The 26,227-nt window shown below is 32.7% G+C and overlaps 5 protein-coding genes across 12 annotated transcripts in view; 1 reads left to right on the top strand and 4 right to left on the bottom strand.

The window, feature by feature from the left end:
* Window positions 1–204: 204 nt before the first annotated feature.
* Window positions 205–26,227, bottom strand: part of LOC140826935 (uncharacterized) — a 36,747-nt gene continuing 10,724 nt past the window's right edge. For 2 of the 5 annotated variants that reach the window (XM_073189493.1, XM_073189489.1), the window contains exons 2-4: window positions 1,029–1,119; window positions 619–701; window positions 205–541 (exon numbers count right to left, since the gene is read on the bottom strand). In XM_073189493.1, the coding sequence (XP_073045594.1) occupies window positions 277–541; window positions 619–701; window positions 1,029–1,109 (429 nt within the window). In that variant the 5' untranslated portion in view covers window positions 1,110–1,119 and the 3' untranslated portion in view covers window positions 205–276. Of the gene's footprint in view, window positions 542–618; window positions 702–1,028; window positions 1,120–1,770; window positions 2,120–2,272; window positions 2,437–26,227 lie in introns of those variants that run through there. The other 3 variants (XM_073189490.1, XM_073189491.1, XM_073189492.1) reach the window with 3 other exon arrangements.
* LOC140828326 (acetylajmalan esterase-like) lies at window positions 6,427–8,306 on the top strand. Its single transcript, XM_073191314.1, has 5 exons — window positions 6,427–6,665; window positions 6,811–7,017; window positions 7,126–7,274; window positions 7,366–7,627; window positions 7,989–8,306. The coding sequence occupies exons 1-5, from the start codon at window positions 6,449–6,451 to the stop codon at window positions 8,204–8,206; spliced, it is 1,053 nt and encodes a 350-aa protein (XP_073047415.1). The 5' UTR covers window positions 6,427–6,448; the 3' UTR covers window positions 8,207–8,306.
* LOC140828325 (zinc finger protein ZAT6-like) lies at window positions 9,064–10,141 on the bottom strand. Its single transcript, XM_073191313.1, has one exon. It carries the CDS (start codon window positions 10,069–10,071, stop codon window positions 9,265–9,267), a length of 807 nt encoding a protein of 268 aa, XP_073047414.1. The 5' UTR covers window positions 10,072–10,141; the 3' UTR covers window positions 9,064–9,264.
* On the bottom strand, window positions 13,497–16,799 carry LOC140826933 (probable amino acid permease 7). Of its 4 annotated transcripts, none has more exons than XM_073189483.1 (7): window positions 16,544–16,799; window positions 15,454–15,690; window positions 14,906–14,999; window positions 14,600–14,814; window positions 14,352–14,485; window positions 14,033–14,260; window positions 13,497–13,957 (listed from the first exon to the last, which is right to left on the bottom strand). In XM_073189483.1, the coding sequence occupies exons 1-7, from the start codon at window positions 16,644–16,646 to the stop codon at window positions 13,568–13,570; spliced, it is 1,401 nt and encodes a 466-aa protein (XP_073045584.1). In that variant the 5' UTR covers window positions 16,647–16,799; the 3' UTR covers window positions 13,497–13,567. The 4 variants fall into 4 exon arrangements, with proteins under 4 accessions (XP_073045584.1, XP_073045586.1, XP_073045588.1 ...); XM_073189485.1 differs by having other exon boundaries at window positions 16,345–16,784; XM_073189487.1 differs by lacking the exon at window positions 15,454–15,690.
* On the bottom strand, window positions 21,913–23,869 carry LOC140826932 (uncharacterized). Its single transcript, XM_073189482.1, has 2 exons — window positions 23,496–23,869; window positions 21,913–22,312 (listed from the first exon to the last, which is right to left on the bottom strand). Exons 1-2 carry the CDS (start codon window positions 23,784–23,786, stop codon window positions 22,175–22,177), a joined length of 429 nt encoding a protein of 142 aa, XP_073045583.1. The 5' UTR covers window positions 23,787–23,869; the 3' UTR covers window positions 21,913–22,174.

Below are 26,227 nucleotides of genomic sequence, written 5' to 3'. Positions count from 1 at the left end.
TAGTCATTGGATAAGTAACCACACCATTATGTCATATAGTCAAACATAATGAACCAGTTTTAAATAATTTTTCTAAAGGCTGTGAAAATATAAAGAGGCGTTTTCGTGGTTCTTCCGAGTCGTCCCACACCAAATCCAACCCCACGTCAGAACATCATGAAGTTTCTAGGGAAATTTTGGAAAAGAGGCCGTATGTTTTAACTAGTAGGCCTATAAATTAAACTACCCGAAGTTTCGGGAACCCGTGCTAGTTTGCTACCTTACACAAGTTATCAACTATGCCTGCATATGCTTCCTTTTTGCCATAACAGTTGACGTTAAACTCACGGGTCTTTTTTTCCCAAAGATCTTGGTTTTACTCTCTGACTCATCTTCCTCACTTTCTTCATCCACATCTCTATTTCTTATAGACGGCCCCGAATCAACTCTCTCAATGACTTTTCTTTTGTTGGCATTTAACTTGGCAAGCAATTTTCTTTCAACAGGATCATTTGATAGCATAAGTTTGGACTCTCTAGGAACTGTCGCGCCAATACCAAGCCTAAAAAATTTTAAAGCTGTCACTTACGAAAATCACCATGCTATACTATAAGTTTCACTGTGAAGATGTGTGCTTACCTAGCAGGCCGCCCTTCCAATTCCACCGCAGAAAATTTATCATTTGCTGAGGATGCACTCATGTTATTGACCCACTGTTCAGCCTGTACATAATAAATTGTGAACTTCTATAATGTTGCACATACTACACAGCAGTAGTGCAAAGAAACCTTTGACGGCAACTATGGTGCACTTTTAGATTACGGCAAGAATCTAGTATGCAGGAATAAATGAATTTAAATATCGGGCTAGCATATGGAAGTTGCTGAGGAGACCAATGTCCAAAATGTCAAAGAAAAATACAAATCTATAAACTTCTCAATTTTGGCAGCTTTCATAAAGTTATTTCGTAAGTAAATCATTTTCCCCAAATGATTTCTCATCCCAGCCATGTACAAGACCCCCCTCAGTTACAGAGTAAGAAAGCATACCAATTTGAATGATCTGTCCAGCTTCACCAATTTAGGTTCAGATTTTTTCTTTGATTCCTCCTCTACTGCATTCAATGCCATCTCCTCACACCTAATCATCAATCAAGCAAGAGAGAGATTATAAAACAGTAAGATAACCCCAAATCTTTTGTTCATTCACACCAAGTTATATGCATGCTTTATATTCTCAAGCGTGGAAGCATTTTTTTTAGCTAAATATGATTAACTCGATTCTAAATCCAAAAACACAAGACATGGCTTCAATTCAATCTTTTTCACAATATTAGCACATTGTGGGACGCCGGAGACTCCTACTTCAATAATTACATATTTTTGGGAAATTTTGAAACATTTAAAAGAAGGTATAAGTTTTCAATTTTTAGAAAAATTGAAAAAAATCCAAATGACAAAGGACAACACCTCAACTGTATTTTGACTATCCCAAAACACATGTCCTGATAACACAAACAGCCCACTATAAATCTTAATCAAAATTACTAACTGCAATTCAGGTCTAGATAAGCGTAGACAATATTATACAATAATTAATAAAACCATAAAAAATATAAAATCTTTCTAATCATAATGCACAACAATATCAAAACATCAACAACATCGCACTAACTAATTCGACAGTATTTTATCTTCCTGAAATTTACCTTCGAAAGCCCAACTCTTATACCTAAAACAAATAATCGACAAACAAGTCGAGATCAAATTAATCGAAGAGAAAAAACTTTACCCACGAGGCAGCCTGTAGCACTCGAAATATTGAGCTGGAAATCGAGCTAAAATGCACAAGAACGAAGCAAAATCGATCCGGGATTTCAATCAGTAGTCGTGCACACCGGAACTCGTCGGAAAAGATCGAAACACGGCAGAAACAGGCAGGAAATGGTTGGGAACGACTGGGCTTATCTAAAAAATAGTCTAGGTTCAATTACAACATACCCAAGTCTTTAAATCACAGAAATCGATCGTGAAATGGCCGGAAACAGCGAGTAACGAACTCGCGCAGCTGAAATCACGAACAGGGGCTTGAGCTCGAGCTGGTTCGAAGGGAAACGAACTGGATTTTGTCAAGATATGTCCTAAGGTTCGAACACAAGCTAAACACGGTCAGAAGCAGCATTTAATCGACGGAAAACGAAAAAAAAAAAAACAAAGAAAGAAAGAAAGAAAGAACAGCGCGTACAAACCCGGGCAAACTATGGTTTGGGTTCGAAATTTTGGATCTCACAAACCTCGATTCAGACCATTATTGGAGTTGTATGGGTCTGGACTGCAAACCACGGTGGTCTCTGACCTGTTTCCGGCAACGAACAAGCTGCAATGAGAGCGGATTCGAGAGGAGACGTTGGTGATTTGGGGTTTAGGGTTTCTAATTTTCTGAATTGTTTGTTAAATAAAATATGGATTGAGAATTAGAATTAAAATTGAAATTGAATGACCGGAATTTTAAAAAAAATTGTAATTAAATTTAAAATTGAAATTAAATTTCCATTTTAAATATGTAAATTTAGAATTAGAATTATATTGTAATGTTTTAATAATTTTATTTTAGAATTGATTTGATGATTAAAAGAAAATTTTATTTTTATATTTTTCAAATTTATTTTTTATTAATAATATTTAACATTTATATATTATTTATATATGATATAAAAAATAATTTATAAAATAAAATTATAAAATTTTTATTAAATAATTTTTTATGTTGAAAAAAGTTTATCAAAAGAAAATTGAAATAAAATAATCAAAATTTTAAATAATTTTTTTAAAATATATAAATATTTTTAAATAATTTCAAAATATTTTTTTGAAATTGTACGTATGAGTTAATTAAACATATTGTTTTTTGAGAAAATGATATTTTAATTAGTTTTTTAAAAAAATTGTTAACTCAAATCCTATTAAATCTTTTTATTTTTGTTAAGATTTCATTTTGTTATATCAAATCTTACCAAATTTCGCCAAATATCAACGCTCTTTTTAAATTATATTATTCAAAATCCCACCAAATTACACAAAAATTATGGAACGAAACACACTATTAAGGTTGTCTTCGAGAGAAATTTATGGATTTATATTATAGATTAATAGTTTACAATGAAATGATAAATTAAATTCAAAATCCACACATTAATAAGACTAAATATAATGTATTTTAAATGACACTATTATTGAGTGAACTTCAAATTGTGAGTTTATTGGTCTTATTTTTTAAATACTATAAATATATTTGAAATTTATGAATTTGGAATTCATTCATTCATTCATTCAAATACAATCTAAATTTAAAAAAAAAAATTAGTTTTGGTAAAAATTCAAAATGCTATTTGAAATTTGATATCACAATTAAAAATAAACTATGGAACATTAAAAAAATTCGCTATTATTTTAAATACATTATTTATTAATAACATTTATACAAATTCACATATATTGTTTATTAAAGATTTCTATGAAAAAATATATCTTTATTAAATATTATTTTACAAAATAAAATATAAACTTCATTAACAGGAGTTTTTTTTTAAAAAAATCCAAATTATGAAAAATTAGGCTTTGGTATTAAAAATAACCGAGTTTTCTAGATATAAATAAATTTTTAAAGAATTTTTTTAATATAAAAATATTTTTAATTGATTTGAAATCAACTTATCAAAATATATGAACAAGTACGTGTGAATCGGTATGAATTTTTGGAGAAAATAATATTTTATAAGTTAAATTAAAGTTTTTGTGAGCACTCGTATAAAATATTTAATGTTAAAAAATTGATTATAGTTTTATGGTTAACAATGAAAAAATATATATAATTTTAAATTTATATCTTATTTATTTACTCATTAATTATACAAAATATAATTGAATTTCAAATATCTTAAAAAAGCATTTTAATGATATGTATCCAAACACATTTATTAATTTAAAAAGTGTTTTTTATCTATTCATCCAAACACAATATTAACACAACTTTTACTTAAAAAAACACTTTTAAAAACCAACTTAAAAAAACACTTTTTTAATCAAAAAACTTTTGATACTAAACGGGCTCATTATATAAATATACAAGATGTGAAGTAGAGATTTATGTTCTTACTTTTCTAAAATTACAAAATATCTTTCAAGTCTATAAATTTAAAATTCATCAATCCAAATATAAATATCATCAAATCTAATGAAATAACAATCTCATTTTAAAATTTAATTCTCTGTACTGCTATTTCCAATGGCAAAAACTTGTGTGAGACGGTCTCACGGGTCATATTTGTGAGACGGATCTCTTATTTGGATCATCCATGAAAAAGTATTACTTTTTATGCTAAAAGTACTATTTTTTATTGTGAAAATGGGTAGGGTTGACCCGTCTCACGGATTATGACCCGTGAGACGGTCTCATATGAGACTCACTCATTTCCAATTCCAATAATTTCATGAGTGGGTCTCATGTGAGACCGTCTCATGGATCATAATATGTGAGACGGATCAACCATACTCATATTCACAATAAAAAGTAATACTTTTAGCATAAAAAGTAATATTTTTCATGGGTGACTCAAATAAGAGACCCGTCTCACAAATACGACCCGTGAGATCGTCTCACACAAGTTTTTGCCTAATTTCAAACCCTAAATCCATGGGCATAACGTGGGCACGCCAATTTCGTGATGAGTGGATCTCATGTGAGACCGTTTCACGGATCTTAATCTGTGATACATGTCAACACTACTCATATTCACAATAACAATTACTACTCTTAGCATAAAAAGTAATATTTTTTAATGGATAACCTAAATAAGATATCCGTCTCACAAATACGACCCGTGAGACCGTCTCACACAAGTTTGGTACATGGGATAAGAGAGATTGATAAATAATGCTCCTTATCTCATGTTTGATACGTTTTTAAAATGCTCATGATAATGTCATGGGCCCTTGATAAATAATTTTTTAGAATGATAAAATATCCCTAATAGAAGGTGTGATAATTTTAATTTAATGATAAAATACACTACAAATGACTTAATTACCCTCAATTTATAAATAATTTTTTTATAAATCTATGCTAGTAGGTAGAAATTAAAATCAAATAAATATTTTATTTATTTTTATATATTATACAATATGATAATTATATAAATGAATTCGAGACAATTATATAAATAATTTTTATAAATCTCAATAAAATTATTACTATCACTCGATTAACTTTAAAAATTGATATTTGACTCGACTCACAAAATCAAGGCCTCAATTATCTTATTATATAATATATAAAATTAGGTAAAAATAAATAAATCATGCAAGTACTATCGGCACATGAACAGATAAAAAATATGAACTCAAGCAACAACTTTGAAATTATAAAATTTATTATTATATGGTTAATTTTGTCATTACAATCTAATATATAAATTTAATCACTCTTATTAAAATCATACCAAACATTAAATATAATATCCTACATCTTATTTATCCTTAACTTATCCTTATATTATATATCGCATGTTTATCCTATCATGTGTATCAAACTATGCCTTAATATTATATCAAAATCTATTCCAAAGTTTACAATTTTCATTAACTCAAGAGCATAACATTTTCAAGAAAATAATAATGAAAAAGATGTACCCTCTCGTTATAAGTTGTTTTTATAAGTTATATGTTCTTATTTTAAAAACAAATTGTTTAAATGTTTATATAAAATAAGATTATGGAGCTTAAAATTGTTAATCTTTTTAGTATTATATAAGATTTTTTTGTTATGATAACTATAAATAAAAGCATGAAATTATAAAATTGATGCAAATAATTACTTTACAATATTCATATAATATATAGTTTTTTATTTTCGATTAATATAATTATTATTATTCGTGTAATAGTATTATTAGTAGTTTTTAAACATTGCATAATAAATAGATATCTAATATCTATTACTCAATTTTAATAATTTATTTAAAGTAGTGCAAAACCCATCAAATTTTTGACTCAAACCAAATCATATATTTTAAATTACGCAAATTATATCCAAATCTCCACCACTTAACTAAATCATATATAAATTTATATATCCTGCAAAACACGTCAAAGAATATCTAATATTGCAACTGTTAATCTTGTTATAAATTTTAAAGGAAATAAATTAAACCTCGTAAATTAAATATATTAACATATATAATAAATATAACATATGATGTTGATTTATATTTGAATATGGACCAGAATCAAGAATTTGATTGTAATTAATAATTAAATGACCCTATTGCCGCCTTAATTTTGGTATATATAAATCCGTGCCATGTACCTTTTGAACAAGATCACCAGTACTGCATAACTCACCTCAAATTCTTGATTTTTCATTGGAGAAAATGTCCAAGTTGGAATTTATCGGTCTCACTTTTGGTTTGTTAATGTTTGTGCATTGCATTAACGCACTTGATTTGAAGAAATGCTATATCGATAAGATATACCAACTGGGAGATTCTTTGTCGGATACTGGGAACTACATTCGTGAGAGCAGCAGAGGCGCTCGAAGTGCATACGCAAGGCTTCCTTATGGCCAAGATTTCTATGGGAAGAAGCCAACCGGTCGATGCTCGAATGGTCTTCTTATGATCGACTACATTGGTAAACGAAAAATTCCGGAATAACTTGGAGTTTAGATTAAGTTGTAGAGTTATTTTTTATACTGGTTTTTCATATTTCATATTAATTCCTATTTTTTAATCTATTTTCCTTATATGAGATTTGATTGTTGTTTATATGTTTGTAGCCATGGCATCTGGTTTGCCATTCCTGAATCCTTACCAAAATAGAGACGCAGACTTCAGAAAAGGAAATAACTTTGCTACAAGTGGTGCCACCGCTCTACCCGTAGAATTCTTGAAAGCCAAGAACATTTCTTCTCCATTTACATCAACCTCTCTTGATGTACAACTTGATTGGATGTTTACCCACTTCAATTCTATTTGCCCCAAAGGTAATTTAATCTTTCGATGATATTTGGGTTCATAAAAATTATGGAATGGTTACAAAAGATTCATTTCCAGCATTTTTACAATTATTGAGATATTTTCTTCTCCCATAGATTGCATAGAATTGCTTAAAAACTCACTCTTCGTTGTTGGGGAGATTGGCGTCAATGATTATGGATTTGCATTACTCCAAGGCAAAACAATTCAACAGACAACCAGCTTGGTCCGTGATGTGGTTTTTGCTATCCAAAAGGCCATTAGAGTGAGTTAATTAATCAACTTATCACTATATCTTCTTCATGTTTCATGTATGCAACCAATGACTCCTCTCGTTTCTATATGATTTGTTGTAGAGGGTCATAGAAATCGGGGCGGTTCGAATCGTTGTTCCGGGGGTTCTCCCGATGGGGTGTGGGACAATTTTCCTCACAAAGTTTACAGGTCCATACGATGAATACCATTGCTTGAAAGAGTTCAACGATTTAGCAAAGTATCACAATCAAATATTACAAGTAGCAATCGAGGAGGTGAAAAAAGAGCATCCAAATGTGATAATTGTTTACGGGGATTACTACACTTCCTACCTCTCTATTGTGCGTGATGCATCAAAACTAGGTAAGTTTAATCATAACTATGCATTATTTTGGGGAAATGAAAAAATCATGACCTCCAAACAAGTCGTTTAGCTCTGCCCGCCCCCGGTAGTCGAGTTGGTAAGGGCAGTGCACTCTTGGCCGAGAGGTCAAGGGTTTGAATCTCCATGTTCACTGCCTTAATTCTCGCTGAGCTTGTTATGAAGGGTTTCTTCGATGAGCGTGGTTTGTAGGTTACTGCGTTGGCCCTTGAGTGTACTCAGAGCGCATAAAAAATAGTTGCCCGAGATTAAAAAGTAAAAAACAAAAAAAACAAAATCTTGTAACATGATATATCAAGCTTCTGTTAAATATATATTAAATTTAAATCAAAAAACGTGCAGGTTTTGATCCGAATAATGTGCAAAAGGCATGCTGTGGAATTGGAGGAAAGTACAATTTCAACATTGGGAATATGTGTGGGAACCGTGGAGTACCCGTATGTGCTACACCCCAAAGGTACTTGAATTGGGATGGCATTCATTTGACTCAAGAAGCTTATAAAGATCTTGCTCAGTCGCTCATTCAACAAATATATCCCCACATTAAATGCAGCAACTGATCGCCGATTTATTCTCTTATAATCCATCACAAAAAATGAACCGATTCGATCAATCTAGCTATATGTTTTGTATCGTCAATGATTTCTACCTCAGGTTGTAAGACGATATCTTTTAAAATAATCGATTTTTCCCCTCTTAAAATACGATAGTCCTACTCGAAAAAATTGGATTAGTGCACATCGTTGATTCTTCACTACAACAAATTATGCATTCAACCACACTCAAAAGACAAACGGTTTTTTTTACTCAATTTCTGATAATTTGACTTCTCAATCAATAAATTTCCAAGCCAAAAAATTGTGAAACCTTGACCAAGAGAAGAATATCGTTGTAATAACATTTGAACATTCAGGTATTAAGATTTGACCATTAATTAATTTGGAGCTACCCAAATATATGACTTAATGACCACGTTGTTATTCTATCTACAGAAAACGTTTTGGTCTAATACCCAGTTAGGCACGTATAAATAAATAAATATGTACGTACGTTGGATTAGTTTCCTACGTGGCGTCGAATTAGATAAGCAAGCAAAAAGAATATTGTAAATTTTTTTTTGATGATAAAATTTACGACGTAATTTTTTTTTTTATTAAAAATATAATAAACTATTTGGCTAACACGGGAGATTGTTAATTTATTTGGCATGCAAGTGGATCTCAATTTTTTTTTTTTGCTATTAATTAAGACCGAATAATTGGTTTGAGAAATAATTCTTTGCAAGGACTTGTTTGAACAGTTGATTGGGTTGACCGATTGACCAGAAATGAACACATTTATTTATATTAATGTAATTGAGATGATATTAAATATATAATATGATTGAATTCGAATGTACATCTCAAAAAATTGAGAAAATGTATATGTTTATATAAATTATCAGTATAATAATAGTGACAGATTTTTCGAAGAATAAAGAGAATCAATCAATTGTCATTTACAAGTGTAAGTAATTCTTTTCAAATTCAATAAATAACAAGTACGTAATATTAGAAGTAAACTCAAATGAATCTAAGTTTAATACGTATATTTTTTTTAACAATAACAGATGATTAAATTATACGGAGCTTTCTACTTCTCCGAGACCGATCATCAAGTTCAACTCGAGTCCCGGAGATGGCGGGAGGTTTAAGTCGAAATTCCGGCGGGCTGCGGTGCTGTCTCCGTCGCCGTGAGAAGTAGTCATGTCACTTGAGGCGCTGACGCTTTTTGAGACGGCGGTATTCTTGGAGGCGGCGTTGCCAATTTTGCCTTCGTAGTGCCTGCGTTTGTGGCCGCCGAGAGCCTGGCCGGTGGGGAAGGTCTTGTGACATATGGAGCACGCGTGAAGCCTTCCAGTTGGGTTTAGAGGTGATACGTTCGACGCCGGGATGGAGGCCGAGGTTGATATATTGCTGTCGGAGGAGGAGGTGGTGGCGGCCGGTGGTTTGATGCGGTGGCTGGCTTTGTGGCCGCCCAGAGCTTGGTACGACGGGAAAGATTTACTGCAAACACTGCACCTGTAAGACTGGTTCTGGGCAGTCGCCGCCTTAGCAGAAGACTGTTCTGTCGGTTTCGAGGCCGAGGCGGTGGCCGTGGCGGTGGTACTTTCGGTGGGCAAGTTCTCGCCTCTGACTTCTGGTGACACGGGGCGGGGGGCGGAGGAGGTGGTGGCGGCGGCGCCGCTGCGTGCGAGCATAACAAGGCAGACGGCCAAGTATTCTTCATCTGATTGGCAATAATCATCCGACCCTTGTCCCTTCGCGCGCTTCCCTTTTCTGAAGGGTGTTTCCGGACCACCGTTTCCATCATGAAAGTCATCAAACCGGCGAGTCAAAACAGGCGGCATGGCGGCGGCGGAAGAGTTCAGAGCTTCAAGAGCCATATATAGTGTGACGTGTGAGAGAACAGAGAGTTTGGAAAGACTTGAGTGAAATGTGAAGGAAAGCTTGGGGAAGAAGTGTGTATTTAAAGGGTTTGGGGAAGTTAGAAGTTGCGTGGGGAATGGCGGTGGATTTTATTCATACATATGTACAACTCATTCCTCGATATAAAGTCTACTTTCATTTAATAAAAAAATGAAGATTTTGTGTCACTCTTATCAATATTAATTCTATCGTTAAAAAAGGGCATCCAAAACTTATCTTAATGTAAACTTTCCCAAAAAAAATTATGTGGATGGAAATCATTTCATAAAAAAAAAAAAAAAAGTTAATTTCAAAAATCATGAGTGAGATAAATACAACAATAAAAAATATCATTACATAAGGAAATAATTAGTTTTTTTATCTCAATAATTTATAATACGAGTAGATCTCTTGTGAGACGGCCTCACGAATCTTTATCTGCAAGACATATCAATCATACCGATATTCACAATAAAAAGTAATACTCTTAACATAAAACGTAATAAATTTTCATGGATGACCTAAATAAGATATCAGTCTCACAAAATACGACCCGTGAGACCGTCTCACACAAGTTTTTATCTTATAATACATAGACATGCTATTTCTTAATCATTATTATTATTAAAGTAATTATTATAATAACTATTTCATTTATATTTTTACAAATTCATGTTAACCTGTATATGTTTTTATATTATAGAAGCAAACAATGTGCCTTGAATGAGAAGTAACAAATTTCAAATTATTTCATGTGCAAAACATCATATCTTATTATGTATATACAAAATAAATAAATGATAATTACTTATGAAACTATTTATTAACATACCAAAAACAACATAATAATAAGAGTGAGTCTCATGTGAGACCGTCTCACGGGTCATAATCCGTGAGACGGGTCAACCCTACCCATATTCACAATAAAAAGTAATACTCTTAGCATAAAAAGTAATACTTTTTCATGGGTGACTCAAATAAGAGATCCGTCTCACAACTACGACCCGTGAGACCGTCTCACATAAGTTTTTGCCTAATATAATAATAATAATAATAATAATAATAATAATAATAATAATAAATTTGAAATAGAGAGTTGTGAAGTAGATCAGTGAACAAAAGAAGCTCCTCACGTATTAAGCCAGCTAGTCTTTCTTGAATTAAGTCAAACAAATATAATTTTTATTTATACACCAACTAATTGATATTTAACTTGTAAACTACTTTCTATACCTTATATCAAACGCGTTACGCATCGATACTTTGTTGATAATTGACTTTATAATCAATTTAATTTACATTTATATTTTGGATTTCTTAATATTTAATATCCGGATTATTCTCTTTTTACAACAAAAATATTCGAAATAACTACACATTTATGGATTTTGTAAAACGTAATAAAATACTTTACATGCATGCATGCCCATTTTTAGGGGTAATTGCATTGAAGTTATTTAATTTAAATAAAATTTTGAACCTAATATTATTGTATTGCATGTGGTCTACTACACGTGGTGAATAAATTTTTATTTTTTTTATCGATAAGGATCAGCCGTAGGAGTTGCAAAGCGAAACAAGTAAAATAAACACAGCTCTTTTAAGTTTTGGTAATTTAATATGATATTATGAATTTTAAAAATTAAAATTTAAATTATAATGTCCGTAGAATTTCAACTCCAATAAAAAGTGAGTACCCTTTGGAAAACATAAGGTAAAACTTTATCTGAAACGACTTTCTTCAAAGTTCTCCGGAATAAGCCAGAGGACTTTCGCTTTAGGATATCTCCTTTGGTGGGCAGCAACCTTAATTTGGACACGTCTGTTAGTAGCGGGGACATTCTTGTCATTTCGAGAACATTATGGAACTCTCTTCTAGCCCCAGTTGATTGAGTGTCGCCATACCAAGCCGCAAAGTCAATGTTAAATTTCCCTAAATACCCATAACAAATATCTAAGAGAGAATTTTTTTATATGTAGGATAAGTTAATATTATTCATATTTATAATAAAAATTGATATTTTTTAATTTTTAATCGATGACTCAAATAAAATATAAGTGTCACAAAATGCATCTGTAAAATCGTGTAAAAAGAGTTTTTGTGTTTAATGTGATTCTGGAAACGAATTGCTACTATTGAATCTCGAACTTAATATTTCAAACTTAAAATTGGAATGTAAATGTGAGACCCGGCCGATATAATAATTGAAATGGGTGCCACATATAGAAAGAGTGTGCATGGGAGAGTGAGTGAGAGAAGCAAATTCGTTGGTTCTCGTAGACAGCAAACGGCGACACGCGTAAGGCTGAGATTGTCGGAGGGGTACGTGGCGGGATTAGATGAATTCCGAATATTTAGGGTGACACGTAAACGGAGAGAATGAATTGCATTCCTATTGGACCAATGTGATACTTAGGTGGATGATGACTTTATGCTGAATCATTTATTCAAATAATATATATATATATATATATATTAGATAAGATTGTATAATATAGCCTAGCTGAATCTTCCACGACAATATATATATATATATATATATATATATATATATATATATATATATAATATATATATATATTATGATTTTTGAGTTTGCTTACTTATTATATATATGTGAGGGTTGACCCGTCTCACAGATAAAAGTTCGTGAGACCGTCTCATAAAATACTTATTTGCGTCTGCGTCATTTTGTATGTAATTTATGTGATACCGTATCACCACCAACTATTCTTTTTTACTCTCAAATATCTGATTAATGGAGAGTGTATCACTAATCAAATCTACTCCAATATTTATTTTTTTAAAGTACTAACTTGACACTTTGAAATTACGAGTCCCGATTGAACTGAAAATGTTGGATCTACCTAAACAAGTCTCGTTCCCATGCATGCTCATATTTGGTTCTACATTGATCCATCCACCACTTGCCAAATTTCTACTTATGTACTACACGTGTTCTTTAATTTTTCATGAATGTATATCAAATATTTTTACCCACTTAGATTTTAATAATAAAAAAAAATCATTTCAATTTAAGATGTGCATAACTTTCATTTTAAAATTCAAAAAAAAAAAAAAAAAAACTATTGTCTTCTCCATTTATTTTATGGACCACGCACATCAGTGTGATTGGTTCTTCGCACTTACTTTTGGTGTGACAGCTATATTTCGATTCATCTTTTTTTTTTCCGAAAATTTCATAATTGGACACTGAACTCATTTCGTATAATGGGAGTTGCTGGTGTATCAGGCCTGCTTTGTTATATTATATGTTATTCATTCTACTGTAGAAAATATTTTATTTGAAGATGGTGATGGTGTAAATACATTCCGTGCTTTTAACCTTAGCTCAAGCGGAAGATGGTCCCAAATATTTTGGAGTTGTTTTTTTTTCCAATAAACGTTGATTATATTTCTTTATATTATTTATATCAGTAACCTGTTAATGGATGCATAAATCTGCTGCCATCCTAGCTAAACCTTGCGGCTATCAACCCTTTGATGGATCCCACGAAGGCATAGAGCATCACAATCAACGTAACTAAACTATACACTCTTAAAAAAACCGACCTTTTCGTCCAGTGTTCGATATGTTTCTGTGCCAAGTACATCTCCACGGGGAAATACACGACGATAGGCCAAAAGTTGATCGCCCCTGCTACACCGACGACTTGGTTGAAATATGGAAAAAGCATGCTAAATCCCGTGGTGAATGCAACGTAAGCGGTCCGGAAACACAAGCTCAAAGGATTCAGTCTCAATGCCGATATTTGTTTCAGATCACCTGTCACGAATCTGCTGTTCGGATATTTTTCCCTAAAACATTGCTCAACACTCGCGAAGAGTGGCTGACTGAACACCTAATGATGCACGAATATTATAAAATAATGTGGAATCGTTACCTGAAAAAGAGACTCGTCGATGAAATTTCATACCTGATATCCTCCGACAAGATGAAGAACAACACATGCATTAGCAAAATCAATGAGCCAGTATGGTTCGTAAAACCCGAACCCAGTCAAGAGATTCCCAGGAGTGGAATCCCCGAATGCTGCGTACCCGAATCCTCCACAGCACAAGTAAAAGAAAGTTGTGGTGATGACAGCCAAAATGGATGCCTTCTTCATGGTGACCTTTTCGGGTGGATAGGACCTCAGAGTATCCTTCACATATTCAAAAAGTTCAATCCCTTAGTAGTCAAATAACTAACCAGTGTTTTCTAGGAAAAATTACAAATTTTTTATTTCCCCGTACCATTACTTCTAGAAATATCACGGAAAATGGGAAAGCGAAGGCAATGTCCCCAAGTGCTTGAGAAATAGCCCATGCTTTGCTGGCAGGGGTAGAAGCTGGATTTCCAGCAATGCTACCTTTGATTTCTCCATTCTCTATATATAAATATCCGGTTCCGAAATCGAAATACAAGACAAATTAAATGGAAGCCACAAAACATTAAACAGATTCAACTGATCCTCAGCTAACAACACTTTAAACATTCGTACCTATAACTTTGGCCAAGCCAAGTGCGGCTCCAATGGTAGAGTATATGAAAGACATTGTCGCAGCGATGACAGAAAGCCATTCAATATTCCGAAAATTAGGTATTTGGGATAAGATAATTTGAACTCCTCCAAAAATGATCATATAATAAGTGTTTCCATATTTACAGGCCGATTTATGCCCTTCGTAATGGTAACAATTCGATCTCTGAATGGCTCTGTATCATTTGAAATCAATTCATAACAAGATGGGCTATGTTCCCACCCGGGAAAGAATAAGCAACAATTAACATAAGCTTATCTACGTACCTCATACTGATGGAGGATGTGATGGTATAAACAATACCTACCTTGATGAAATTTATCTTCACTATGATACCGCACACCCAAGCATTCTTCTTACCTGACATAAAGTGCACAAAATATATATTCAAAGAATAAAGAATTCTTTAACCAGAGATAACATTCAATGACTTTAGAAGCAAACTCACATACTCAAATGAATGCTAAATTCGGAGGAGTGCATTTGCAAAAAAATATTTTTTCCCCAAAAAACACTTTATTTTTTTTAACAAAAACTTTTAATGAAAAAAACTAGTGTTTTGGAAGAGAAACTGACGCTGTAATAACACTTCTCAAGAACTCTAATTTTTTGCTTCTATGCTTCTGCCTGTGCTTTTCCTAAATAAAACACTTGAAAAAGCCAATTATTGTATCCATACTAGCCAATTGTTTCATACCGCAAGCAGTCAGACGCTAAAGTACCACAAAACAAACTTTTAAACATTCACAAGTAAAAACCAGTAAAGAGAAAGAATTCGGGCACCCGAAGCCACGATTGGTAAACTACGTCTCACCTAGAATTGCCCCTACAGCATGCAAAAACGAACCGTTTCTGTGAGGTCCATGATTGTGATCTGGATGTTTATAGCAATTGCAGAGAAACAAAGCAGAAGTAAGGGTGACTGATGCAAATGCCAACATGGTCAATGGACCCGCAATCCATCCGAGCTGTGACATGCTCCATGCTAGCGAAAGTACCCCGGAACCGATCACGGCAGTTATTATGTGTGCCAAAGCAGTCCATATCGTCCCTGATCGTTGGATCGGAGGAAGACACATATTCACTAATACTTTATTTCGATTAAAAAAAATTCATTTGCTCATAAGCTGTGGAAGGGAGAACCGAGACCAAAATATCTACCAGTATGCTCTAATGCCCTCCAAGATTGAAAAAGGAAATAATTGGGTCCAGTTTATAACATATCAGCGAGATCTTTTTTTTTTTTTTTGGATTCCCTTATTATCCTCTAGGATAAGCATCGTTGGAGTTTAAACCAGGAAAAAAAACAATCAAATTACAAGTTTGGTAGAGGTCAAATTCGATTATGACCAGAGCACGAATTAAATAAATGGGGTAGGCCTAGACTCGTCAAGCTGAGCCGAACCAGAAACCCGGATGTGGAAAGAAAAAGATGGAATGCTACAACTTGAACAGATTCCAAGCACAAGATATTAACAATGAAAAGAAAACGGGAGATAAAACAAAGTAGAACAACTGCTGCAGGAACGAATTAAACAGATATAAAAAGGTTTGATACAGATGGTGATTCGAAAGTTAATGGCAATATGGATAAAAGATCAAGTCTTTTTCGATCTTTATTGGGGAAAAAAGGAAATCAAACAAAGAAAGTTTTGAAAATCCTACAGCCAAGATTGAAAAGGCTTAAGCTTTCTTGTATCTTTACCTACACCCCGCTGCAATTGCATTCAATCCGCCCCAACTTCAGACAACATATATATTAGAAAAAGGGAAAAACCCAGATGAAAACTCTGGATTATTCGGCTCCTTTCGCTGGTTAATGAAGTCACTGATTTCCACAACCCTTATCCGAAAATTTTCCCAATTAGAGAGAAAAGGTTTAAAAAGGCAAGCAATCGAGTCACCTTTCTTATGGAGATGCCTCACCCTCATGATTGCAGAGGATGATAAAGGAGGAATATTTGAGTGCAGTAACAGTGAACTGTCCAGATCATCAATGGAATCCATTCACCGCCCAAGACCAAGGCCACAGTCTTCTCTCACTCAACTTTGGTAAGGAATTCCTTTTTTGAGTTGATTTTTGGTAGGATTTTGGTAGAAAGGTTTTTTCTCTCTTTCTTGTTTCTTCTTCGTATGTGTTCTCTACGTTTTGCTTCAAAGAGTTAAAGGTGGTGTCGTGATTGAAGAAAACGAACAAACAACTAATTAAAAGTGACTAATTTAATTAAATTATATCATATTTTAAACCAAAAAAATACCAAAATAATCTATAAAAGATAAATAACTCAAATTTATTCATTTATCTAAGAATTGAAGAAAACGAACAAACTACTAATTAAAAGTGACTAATTTAATTAAATTATATCATATTTTAAACAAAAAAATACCAAAATAATCTTTAAAAGATAAATAACTCAAATTTATTCATTTATCTAAGAATCTCACACAATCCATCATTTTCCCATGGATCTCACATGTATTTTACTTTTTTTGTTATTATTATTTGAACTTAGTAGGAGCACAATTATTTAGTTAATTATTTTTAACATATTTTATGTGTCATTATTGCATATACGAGTTCGACTGGGATATTACGTCTGATCTCAATTATCATGCACCTAATATAAATTTTAGTTTTGTATGTATTGGTGTGTGATATTTTTAATTTTATATTTTTTTTGTCAATCGAAAATAATTATGTCATTATGTTCTTTCAATCAATTTTAGTTCTTTTAACATAAAATCATGTCATTAAACGAACAATATAATATTTTTTTTATAATTACGTGTTTAAAAAAAAAGTTTCAGTCACGAGTCAAAGCACAATAAATCGCCCAAAACTCGAGATAGAATTTCTGTCGATAAAATGATGATTGGAATCGGAAGCAGGCCGTAGGTTTCATTGGAGTTTCCCATTTTGCTCCTCTGGACCAATCAAAAATTTTCAGAAGCCGCCGATGAGTTTATAATATCCCAATTATAAAATTAATGAAGAATCATACGCAATTTAGATAGTTAACGTATCCTTTATAAGATTGATGGTTGGTATTGAAAATTTTAAATAACGTGTCGTTTGTATTAACAATTTAAGCATCAAATAATGTCTGTAAGTACTTTTGGCAACGTCTTTCTTTCTTGGAAATTGCTTAGTCGTAATTGTCGACACTATTTGTAAAACATTTACTAATAGCTTTTTTTTTTTCCTTAAATCCTCTCAAAACCCCTCCAAAACATAAAAGTCATAAAGGTTATCAAAATATTTAAAATCATGCTGATGCGGAAAAACTAACAAAAGTACTCGGGTTATATACAACATCTGTCCAACTAATTCAATCATCAAATCCTCCAACGATATCAAAATCATGCTCACCTGCATCGATCACACATGGTGAGTCTAATTACTCAGCAAACCTTAACCATGATAGCAAGTAGTACATATACATTCACATGCAATAGTGAAAATACTTTTAATAAAATAGTTTTCATGAACATGCATAACTTTAAATATTTTTCTTTCATTATATACGTATACGTTTCCTTTTTTATTGAATTCAAATCATTAATTGTGACTTTCGTTTCAGCTTTTGGTCGATGTATCTATCTACGTATAATCATGGTACAAGGGACATCAGTGACACTTTCACCCGTCAACTGAGCCTTGACCTTGCATATCATCATATCCTTTCGTCTTAGTTACAATCAAGTCACGTCCCTTTCATTATTTCAATAACTTATAAAAATCCATGCATATAACATTTTTATTTTAAATCAAGCTTGCAACACGTCATTTAGATTTATTGTTTTGTATCATAAAATTTCATAAACTTTCAAAATAAACATTTTAACATTTATTACAACATTCAGCGTACTGCCAGGACGCGTAACATTTTTCAGGTTTAAAATGACTGTTTTGTTCATGAAACCCTACCTTTCCCAAATCACCCTTGGACCTTAAAACGACAACCAAAATTCATCCAAACTTAACACAACACCTTAAAATACACCCATAAATATTTTTTAGACGTAAACTTAAGCTCTTCGACTAATTTCTCAATTCGTTTTAAAACTTGAACCTACGTCTCGATTTTAACCTGAATCACTTTGAAACTGATCCAAACTTTTCAAACTTAAACCATAGCTTATCAACACCTAATCATACCCTATGCAACCCAAATCAAGCCAATTAAAACCGTTGAACAAGCCTAAAAGCCTACTGAATTTTTCTGCCCTAGTTTCGAAAACCATAACTTAAACAACCATGAGATCCTTCAAGCCTAGACCCTAACCACCATGTCCAGACCCTATGCAACCTTCCTAGGACCATACTCGAGTCTTTGACAAGCTACTGGACCAGACCTAACGAACTTAATATTGAATTTTTGGATTTATTAATTTCTTTATGGTTATCGATCGACTATTACTGATTGAATGACTGAGAGAATGATTAAATGATTGAATGAACGGAGCCAAGACAACGGTCATTGTACCGGATTACTAGTCCACTGAACAATGTGGCTTAGGCCCGGAAAGTGAGTCTTTTGGAATATTTCATGTTCGCAATCTTGATTTTGATGTTAACAAAACTTGTTATTTTGTTTCTAATGAATTTACCTAAGTGCACAAAAAGCTACCGAGCATAAACTGAAGCTATCGAGACGCAAACTGAAAGCGACAACTGATTGTCCAAACTGAACAAGTTCAGCTGATATATCAAAGACCAGTTCAACTGATTGTCTAGCTGATAGGTAGTTCAGCAGAAGACCTTAAGAATTGTCCAGTCAAAGGACAATAATGAACGTTGCAGCAGAGTTTAAAGTCAAGACGTTCCAAAATGGCTGTCAGAAAGGACAAGACACAAATATCGAGGAACATATTCAAACTGCAATGGACATTTTTGACGAGTCTTGAAGAACGGTCACAAATCCTCTATAAATACAAGATACGGACCATCAACAAACAAGTGTGTGTGAAGATCAGAAAAGAAGAGATAAATAGGGCTTGCCATCAGCTTAATGTAGAAGCAAAATTCTTAGTGTGTGAGAACATTTTCATGTTGTATTCATGAGATCGGTTCGCACACACGCACACACAATCACTCACATATACAGAAAATTGAGGGTATTGATAAGTTGCATTGAGTCTTGCACAAATATGTTAAACTTTTGTATGTAGTATTTGACACATAGACGTCAAACTAGTGTTGGCTGGAAGGTGCTGTCTTCAGTCTAGGCTAGGAGTTTAGTTAGGCAGTAGCATAAGTCCAAAGCTGAGTAGGTTTGTACAAGGTGTTGTATAGATCAAAGTTTTCTAGTGGAACCTACCCGAGATGGTAGAAGGGCCATAGGAGCAGTTGAAGTCTCCGAACATCCATAAAAATATCTTATGTACTTAACTGTTTAACTATTGTTTTCAAATTGATTTGATAATTTCGAACTGATATCAGTTCAGTTCTCACCATAACTGAATTGATACAAGCAAGAACCGATTCCTCTTATTTCTGTTATTCAGTTACACAAGTTAAAAGGATTTCAAATTAATCAGCTTTATTAACGAAATATTATTTCGAGTATTTTCCGCTTAGTTTAAAATCAAACTCGATCTAATTCATCGGTGTTTATATTCTTAGAATACGAGCTATTGCAGCTCATTGAGAATATTGTGTTTGAAGCACACTCGTATGTGTCAGAACCAATCCATCAGAGTCCAGTGAACAACGGGTTCCAATCCAAGTATATGGTTCATCTGAACAATGTGACTTGGGTTCTGAATAGTGAGTTCACCTTGACTTGTACTAATCAATTGTACAGATTCTATATGAGTATGTGGGAAAAAGTTCTACATTGAATAATGGTGAGAGCCACCTCTTTAGCCTGCATATCCATTCTAGATTCGCGACAGTCATGACATATTACTTCCTTTCTCTTTCATTCCAAAATCGTTTTGCCTATTGATCAAAGTCGGGATATATATATATATATATATATATATATATATATATATATATATATATATATATATATATATATATTATACGCTAGTATTTCGGGCCCACGTTATTTATCATATTAGTTAATTGGAACATTTACTCCATTCTATCTCAAGAAAATTCGCATGAAGTTCGTTTCGTTGGAAAATAAACGAATATAGTTTGCTCATACACTTATTAGAGCGGTCATTCCATACGCTAGTCCTTTTAATTCTTATGACAACCTTGGTTTCATTTATGATGTTTTGCTTAGTGATTGTTGAATTGATAAAATGCTTCTTTCTCAAAAAAATAAAATGGATAATTCCGACTTTTTAAAATTCGCGTTCATATCGATAAAGTATTGTCTGATAATAAAAATATTCCCACTTTGAAATTAATAAAGCTTTCCAGTGTTTTTCTAATATCGTACAAAATTCCTTGTCAATTTCAAATGACACCTAAAGATTAATGAAAGAAAAAAAAAATATACTACTTAATTATACTCAAAATCTTCTTTTGGAACCAGATTACTCAAAGAGACTTTATTTTGCTTTATATGCCATTGAATTTTAGTCCCTATCATTAAGCCCAAAAAAAAAAAAAAGCGTTCACCCTACAAACATACTTTTAAAATTAGTGGGAAACTTTTCTTACAATCGGATGATTAAAAAAAATATCTTTTTTGGGGTGTTCTAGTTGGTAAAATTGTTGAATATGAGGTCTAATGATTAAGTTTGATTTCACTTATCAATATTTTTCTCGATCGAGTTTGTCTAACAAAACTTGTTTAATACAGTTCATCTGACTAGTTTACAAACTATTATGTTAAGTTCGAGTGTACAGCAAAAAGTAAATGGAGCGTCAGATGTTCCACAGGTGGAGCCGGTTGAAGGCAGGTCCTCATACCTTTATGTATAATTAGAAATTTCTTCTATAAATTATACCTGTACTACGTAAATTTTATATCTTTATGATTAACGATTCGTGAAACTAATAAAATCATAATTATTTCCACTTATTTAATTTTTGAACTTTTCTCAAAACAAGAATTAATTTTACTCATAAAAAAAATTTCTTTTAAATGTTTTAAAAAATAACCTAAAAATTTTGCAGGATCGAGCATCCTTGGCAACGACTATTAAATCCAAAAAAAAATAAAAAATCCAAATATGTGGATATGGATTGAAAAATTAATATCCAAACTCCTATTAACGGATTAGAGTATGATATGAAGATAAGTCAGACCCGGATAGCAAAAACAGCACATCGATCGGAAAATCGATCCATGCGCGTACCTGGCCAGTATTAAAAACGGATATATATGCAGCAACTACATGCATTTTGCACCTCAAAGCTTACAAGCAAGTCCAAATGACAAAACGAGCCATTGCAAAAACCACGGGGAGAGATGTCTCTCTCAAGTGGAATCAGTTTCAGTTGTCCATTGATCTTGAGTACTACAAGATCAGTCTATAAAAGGAAAGATTTTTTGCCCGACAGCGATCCGTCAACCAACCACTAATCTCATGTACAAAAAAGATTGATTTCATACCAAAACACAGATCAATTATCCATCGGCTGTAGTTCCCTTGAGAAAGTGAGGGCTCATCAAACCAGCAATCTCGAGGAACCCAACACGATCCCTTCCTCCAAAAATTTTCTTTAGCTTATCGTCACAGACAATGACCTTCTTGTCTGCAGCGTCCTAGAATGAGATGAGAAACCGAGTCAATTCTTCTTCAATTATATGTGCAAAGTGAAATCACATGGTTTCCTCATCTTTTACCTAAAATAAAAGCTAAATCCAGGTCGAACTAGAATTCTATCAGGCAAAAATAGTGTAATTGTCATCAAACAACCTTTTCAATTCTAAAATATAAGGAATTGACTGCATGAACTTCTATCTTCAGTTCATGTTGCATAAAATTACAACCTCAATGATCCAAATTCACTATATTCGTGAGACATATTTGTGTATAACTGAAGTCTTAAATTCTTGCTAGCATAAGGAAAATTCAAGTTAATCTTTCTCCAGGGGAAAAAGACTGATAGATGAATACTATGTTGGGGGCATTGTATCCTAAGCTTTTTTTTGCTGACACAAACAGGAAAGTGATAAAAATCCTGAAATTGTTCGAACTGACTCAACTGAACAAGGACTTGTTGCTAACTTACAAATGAAAAGAAATGAACAGAGCCCAATATATGTATATTCAGCTGCAAGACCTCCAGGATAGAGTTAAATTGATCAGTGTCAGTCAAGTATATCAACATAATTCATTGGCAGACCTAGAATTTTCACACATGGGGTAAAAGCCGCAAAACTACAGCTTTAAAGCTTGAAAAAGTCGAAGGGATGTGAAATCATGTATATGGATCTCGTGAATTTATAACACATGAAAAAATTAATGTACAGAAGAAATTAAAAGAGAAAAGGGACCGGTCACCCTGCCTACCACCATCTGGCTCCGTCACTGCCATGTATCATGGTTAATTGCCAAATACAGAACAAAAAAAACTACTCAAATCAAACTGTTTTCTGGGCTCTATAATTTGCAGCAGCTGCTGCCATCGGTGTGTAAGTTGCAAATGGAAATAGCAGAGGCAAGATTTGTTCAACAATGCATAAACGGCGAAGGAAATAATGTAATCGATGTCACACAGACACCTCACACACCACAATTGAAGAAAACACGAGAACTTGCAAACTCCAGATTCCCATACTATACACAAATCATAAGATAATAATAACACCACCAAAAACAAAATCTCCATGGTTCCATTCTCCACCGAACCAATAAACTATGTAAAAGCATAAAAACACAAACTTCATCAACATTAGCAAAATTACCGACAGCCATTTTTTTCGAGAAAACAAGCGTACGTACCTGAAGGCCGTGTTGTTTGATGTAAGCCCAAATCTCTTTAAGAGCTTGCGTACGAGGAATCTCAGGGACCCCACCGAGGAAGGCCTGCATTTCCGGCGACACGCGGCGAGGCTTCATTATCCCCCTGGGCTCGCGATTCTTAGTTCCCGTAGCCGGCTTCGATGCCGCCGAAATCGTCATCGAGCGCATGTGAACGGGAAAAGTTCTAACAACCGCAGAAGATGAAGACTTGACAAAAGACACTGTTTCTCCAGCGATGAGACTCGAGATGGCACCAAACGGAATCGCCATTTTTTTAGCACTGGAAATGGAATACAAAGAAGAGGAAGATGTTTTTTCAAAGCGGTGGAAGCAGATAAGACCTGAATAGGGAAAAGTGGGCAAAAACTTATCTTAAATATTTCCCTAAAAAAATTATAAATAAAAGTATTTAAAAAATATATAAATTTTTTATATTCAGTTTAAATTCAAAATCTTATATATATATATAAGTATATCATATATATATATATATATATATATATATAATAAAACTAGTTATATGGATTCCACACTTTATCGGTACCATATATATATATATATATTATTAAGGTTATGAACCGAGTCTATACTATATTATATATATCATTAATGTTGAAAAATCCAAACACTATAACAATAAATTGCTATTGTGACACTTTTTTGTAGACACTTTTAATTAAATGTTGTTACAAATATTTAATAATGATACTGGTAAAAAATTAATAATGTATAAAATAAAAAAACATATTAGATTAGTTATAATGACATTTTTAATTGATGGCATCTTTTATATGGAGGGAAACAATTACTTTTCCCACATCGTAAAAAATCATTAAAAAACTAAAAAATTCACTATAAATAAGTGTGAGAATTTTTGGGTTAGATAAATATTAGAGGAGGGAAAATAATTGTCTCTCTCTATATAAAAAATGACATCAATTAAAAATGTCAGGATAACTAATCTAATATGTTTTTTTATTCTCACATTTATTTTATCTAATTTTCCCTCCTCCTATATTTATCCAACCCAAATATTCTCATATTTGTTATTGTCACTATAAATAACATACACGACACTTTTAGTTGTCATAATAAATGATTTTAACTGACATATAAATTTGTCATTATTACTATAATAACAATACATCTATAAATGTATTTAAACATGAGTTTTCCTGACATTTAAAATTGTCATTATATGAATAATTAGTAATACGTATGAAGTTATCATTAACATCTTATAATGACATTAAAAAATGTCAGTAAGTTTAAGACGACATTGGAATAGATGACATTTGTTGGAGGTGTCACTAAAACTTAAATGTCACTAAATATTTAATATGATGACATTTATGAATGTCACCATAAGCATTTATTCTTGTAGTGAGAATAATTAATTTTTGTGTCATAATAAAATTTTAAAATATAGTAAAAAACTCCTATCTGTGATGGTTCATGGCAGCAGACTCATGGATTGCATGGTTGTTCGTGTCTTAAACCACCAACTGACATTTACAAACTCAATACATACATAGACAGATGCACCAAGGAGGAGGCGATTCGGCAATGGTGATTTAATCCGAGACTCCAGTGGGTCGGTTTGTCCAATTTTCTGTTATTACATCGGCATTAAGGACAATCTTCGAACATAAGTTACATAACTGTTGGTCATTCTTTGTAGATTAGTGATTTGATTTCAACATAATTTGTTCGCTCTTCATGTGGATGTTGATTCGACGTCGACTATCTCTGTTGTCCTATAGACCAATTCACTATCAATTTTTTCGCAGTTTCGGTTTTTTTACTTTGTACTAACATTTTTTCGTATTAATTTCGTAGATTTGCTCGTCGGTGTGATCTTCCAGCGTTACGTGGATCTGCATATCTTCGCGGATGTCAGATTTTTAAAGCGTTTTCTTTACAAAAAAATTAATATTTAATTTTAATTTTTGCGTAGTAGTTTATTTATGAATTTTAGCGTAGTAGATTATTTATTTTGTAAATCATGCATGAGTTTTGTTTTACTAGATAATTAAGTTAATGTTATTTTTGTAGATACTTATTTAACTTTTCGTTTTATAGTTTTTGAGAATAGATTTTAAATAAATTAATTATTTAAACACTTGTAGGCTTCAATGGGTAGCACAGATAGAAGTTGGATGTATCGTAGGTTGGAGAATGGATTCTTAAGTAGTGAATTTTGTGTTGGTGTGGAGACATTTGTGTCATTTGCATTTGTGTTGGTGTGGAAACATTTGTGTCATTTGCACTAAGTCATCCTGAGTGTTTATTGGATGGAAAATTACGATGTCCATGCAATCGTAAGAAGTGTCGAAACAAATATTTTGAGGATGTCGATACTATAAAGTTTTATTTGGGTAGATATGGCTTCGTACCGAACTATTATTGTTGGCAGTTTCACGGTGATCAGTATGTCCTTCCTATGTTTCCAAACTTCAATATGGAGGCTCCTTCTTCATCTACTTGTTTTGTAAACAGATTAACTCAACAAGAATTCATTGACCCGATTCAATCTGATCAATACTTCTGTAATACTGAACATGGAAACCAATATTTCGATGACACAAATCAAAATGAAACAAATGAATTTGCCGAAGAAAATCACCGTACAGACTCTGGCAATGATGATCCTCAAAGTCCAAACAGTCCTATAAAATCTCTGTACGAAATGATTAAGTCTGCTGAGAAAG

The sequence above is a fragment of the Primulina eburnea genome, chromosome 3, assembly GCF_022965805.1.
Source record: "Primulina eburnea isolate SZY01 chromosome 3, ASM2296580v1, whole genome shotgun sequence".
Classification (NCBI taxonomy): domain Eukaryota; kingdom Viridiplantae; phylum Streptophyta; class Magnoliopsida; order Lamiales; family Gesneriaceae; genus Primulina; species Primulina eburnea.
Note: the sequence above shows the minus strand (reverse complement) of the source record. Positions and strands in the feature narration are given on the sequence as shown.

Excerpts from the sequence above, each read along its gene's own strand:
- LOC140828326 (XM_073191314.1), top strand. The coding sequence starts at position 6,449 with ATGTTTGTGCATTGCATTAACGCACTTGATTTGAAGAAATGCTATATC. Across the intron at positions 6,666-6,810 it reads TCTTATGATCGACTACATTG|CCATGGCATCTGGTTTGCCA; the intron begins GTAAACGAAAAA and ends ATATGTTTGTAG. Across the intron at positions 7,275-7,365 it reads CTATCCAAAAGGCCATTAGA|AGGGTCATAGAAATCGGGGC; the intron begins GTGAGTTAATTA and ends GATTTGTTGTAG.
- LOC140828325 (XM_073191313.1), bottom strand. The coding sequence starts at position 10,071 with ATGGCTCTTGAAGCTCTGAACTCTTCCGCCGCCGCCATGCCGCCTGTT.
- LOC140826933 (XM_073189483.1), bottom strand. The coding sequence starts at position 16,646 with ATGGATTCCATTGATGATCTGGACAGTTCACTGTTACTGCACTCAAAT. Across the intron at positions 15,691-16,543 it reads GAGGCATCTCCATAAGAAAG|GGACGATATGGACTGCTTTG; the intron begins GTGACTCGATTG and ends TCCAACGATCAG. Across the intron at positions 14,815-14,905 it reads ACATCCTCCATCAGTATGAG|AGCCATTCAGAGATCGAATT; the intron begins GTACGTAGATAA and ends CAAATGATACAG.
- LOC140826932 (XM_073189482.1), bottom strand. The coding sequence starts at position 23,786 with ATGGCGATTCCGTTTGGTGCCATCTCGAGTCTCATCGCTGGAGAAACA. Across the intron at positions 22,313-23,495 it reads TCAAACAACACGGCCTTCAG|GACGCTGCAGACAAGAAGGT; the intron begins GTACGTACGCTT and ends ATCTCATTCTAG.